This window comes from Eimeria mitis, genomic scaffold (genome assembly GCF_000499745.2).
Source record: "Eimeria mitis Houghton genomic scaffold, Emh_scaff6006, whole genome shotgun sequence".
In the NCBI taxonomy this organism is placed as follows: domain Eukaryota; phylum Apicomplexa; class Conoidasida; order Eucoccidiorida; family Eimeriidae; genus Eimeria; species Eimeria mitis.
The window spans coordinates 758-1,615 of record NW_013574233.1 but is presented as its reverse complement, the minus strand read 5'-3'; the positions used below and the strand labels follow the sequence as shown (position 1 = coordinate 1,615).

Sequence of the window (858 nt, the reverse complement as noted above, 5' to 3'; positions counted from 1 at the left end):
TTTTTTGTTTTTATTTAAATAAAAATAATTAAAAATATTATAATTCTTTTTTTTATTTATTTTTATCGTCATTTTCGCTGGTATTCCGCCCCTGCATTCTGCTGCATTTCAGGTGTCTGTACACCTCATTCAATATTCTTTATCTTACACTGCTGCTCGTTGCTCTTCCCCCTCAAGCCCTGTCGTTTATATATTTCTGCTGCTGCTCCTGAGCAGCAGCAGCAACAGCAACAGCAGCAACAGCAGCAGCAGCAGCAGCAACATCTCCATCGACAGCAGCAAGACAACTCTTTCCCGTTTCAAGCTGCGAACCTCCCTCCCCCTCCTCCTGCTGCTGCTGCTGCTGCTGCTGCTGCTGCTGCTGCTGCTGCTGCTGCTGCTGCTGCAAGGATGGCTACAGGGCAGGTGCAGTGGGTGAGCTGTCTGCTGATAGATGTGGGTTCTGTTTCTATAGAGACGAATATTTTTCCTTCTTTTGTTGATGCTGCTCTCGCGCTGCTGAGCTCTCGTTTTGCTGCTGACCCTAAACACGTTGCTGCTGTTCTTACATACGGCAGCAGCAGGACACACAACCCCCTTGCTGATGCATCTTCTGCTGCTGCAGCAGCACCACCACCTGCTGCTGCTGCTGCTGCAGCAGCAGCAGCAGCAGCAACAGATGCAGCAGCTCAGTCTGCTTCTGTAGCAGCAGCAACTCCTTCTCCTCCCCCCCTTTCAGCAGCAGCACCACCACCACCATCACCACCACCATCACCACCACCACCATCAGCAGCAGCAGCAGCAGCAGCAGCAGCAGCAACAGCAGCAGCAGCTGCTCCATATTCATATGTAGAGATAATACGAGATTTTGTTTGTATA

At 50.0% G+C, this 858-nt stretch overlaps 1 protein-coding gene across 1 annotated transcript in view; it reads left to right on the top strand.

Annotated features, from left to right (window-relative positions):
• Nucleotides 1–390: 390 nt before the first annotated feature.
• EMH_0085320 (uncharacterized protein) overlaps nucleotides 391–858 on the top strand; it is a gene marked incomplete at both ends in the record, with an annotated part of 1,047 nt that continues 579 nt past the window's right edge. The window contains one exon of the mRNA XM_013500897.1: nucleotides 391–858. Coding sequence (XP_013356351.1) covers nucleotides 391–858 — 468 coding nt within the window.